Genomic DNA, 1315 nt, shown 5'->3' with positions numbered 1-1315 from the left:
ACCTAGCTTATTGGCTTTTTCAGCCTGTTCTAAAGCATTATCGACAGTGAAATGTCATCTGTCACGCATGAGGTATGTGTGCAGATAAGAGACAAGTTTGTTAAAGTTGGTACTAATTTGGAACTGCATCCAACTTGTTATTATGCACTAATTTTAATGGTTTTGTTAAATAAATTAGTTCATTCATATGACAATTAGAAAAAGTAAAGTTTTAAGGGTGAGGTTTCAGACATTTCTCTGCCAGTAACATTAACATGTCCATAGAGATTCTTTTTCTTTTTTTTTTTCAGACATGTTATCAGGTTTTGGGGCCCTTGGAGTTATCTGAGTTCTGCCATTATGAAAATAATGTGTAATAACATACTGAACAGTTTATCTTTTTCCTAAGAAATTATTGGCTGAAGATGATTGACTTCGTGGCATAATTATTTAAGATCAATTTATCACAAATTAACATTACCCCTGCTAATGGTTAATTTAACAACATACCTTTGTTAGTTTCGCATGCTGATTTCAATTTCTCATGCAGATATGTATCATCTGAATTGGCCACTGATGTTACCATTAATGTTGGTGAAGTTAAGTTTTACCTTCATAAGGTAACATATTTCTTTAGGCATCTTAAGTTCTTAGCTCTCGTCCCTGTTATATCCACAAATCAATTGCTTGATAACTTTATTTTATGAGGTGCAGTTTCCTCTATTGTCGAAGAGCAAGCGATTACAGAAGTTGATGTCGAAAGCTAGTGAAGAGGATTCTGATGATATTTACTTAGATGATTTCCCAGGAGGACCTAAGGCCTTTGAAATATGTGCAAAATTCTGTTATGAAATGACGGTTACTCTTAATGCTTACAATGTTGTAGCTGCTCGCTGTGCGGCCGAATATCTTGAGATGACTGAGGATATTGATTTGGGGAACTTAGTTTTTAAAATTGAAGTGTTCCTTAACTCAGGAATCTTCTGTTGCTGGAAGGATTCTATAATTGTCCTCCAAACTTGTAATTCTTTTCTGCCATGGTCTGAGGATCTGAAGATCATTGAGAGATGCATAGGTTCCATAACTTCTAAAATTGCTGTTGATCCGGCGAGGGTGTTCTGGTCCTACACTTATAACAGGAAATTAACAGAGAGAAAAAAACTTGTTGAGCACAAGATGATGTTTCTAGATCACATTGAATCTGTTCCTAAGGATTGGTGGGTTGAAGATATATGTGAACTGGACATTGATCTTTACAAAAGAGTAATGATTTGTGTGAAATCAAATGGAAGAACCGATAGCATTGTGATTGCCGAGGCACTAAAAGTCTATGCAA

General features: G+C 35.4%; 1 protein-coding gene across 1 annotated transcript in view; it reads left to right on the top strand.

Moving 5' to 3' along the window:
- Positions 1 to 1315, top strand: part of LOC107620912 (BTB/POZ domain-containing protein NPY1-like) — a 3925-nt gene that overhangs the window by 1225 nt on the left and 1385 nt on the right. Inside the window, exons 3-4 of the mRNA XM_021113941.1 lie at positions 530 to 599; positions 694 to 1313. Coding sequence (XP_020969600.1) covers positions 530 to 599; positions 694 to 1313 — 690 coding nt within the window. The remainder of the gene's footprint in view (positions 1 to 529; positions 600 to 693; positions 1314 to 1315) is intronic.

The sequence above is a fragment of the Arachis ipaensis genome, chromosome B10, assembly GCF_000816755.2.
Source record: "Arachis ipaensis cultivar K30076 chromosome B10, Araip1.1, whole genome shotgun sequence".
Classification (NCBI taxonomy): Eukaryota; Viridiplantae; Streptophyta; class Magnoliopsida; order Fabales; family Fabaceae; genus Arachis; species Arachis ipaensis.
The sequence above is the reverse complement of the archived record's forward strand: the minus strand, read 5'-3'. Positions and strand labels throughout refer to the sequence as shown.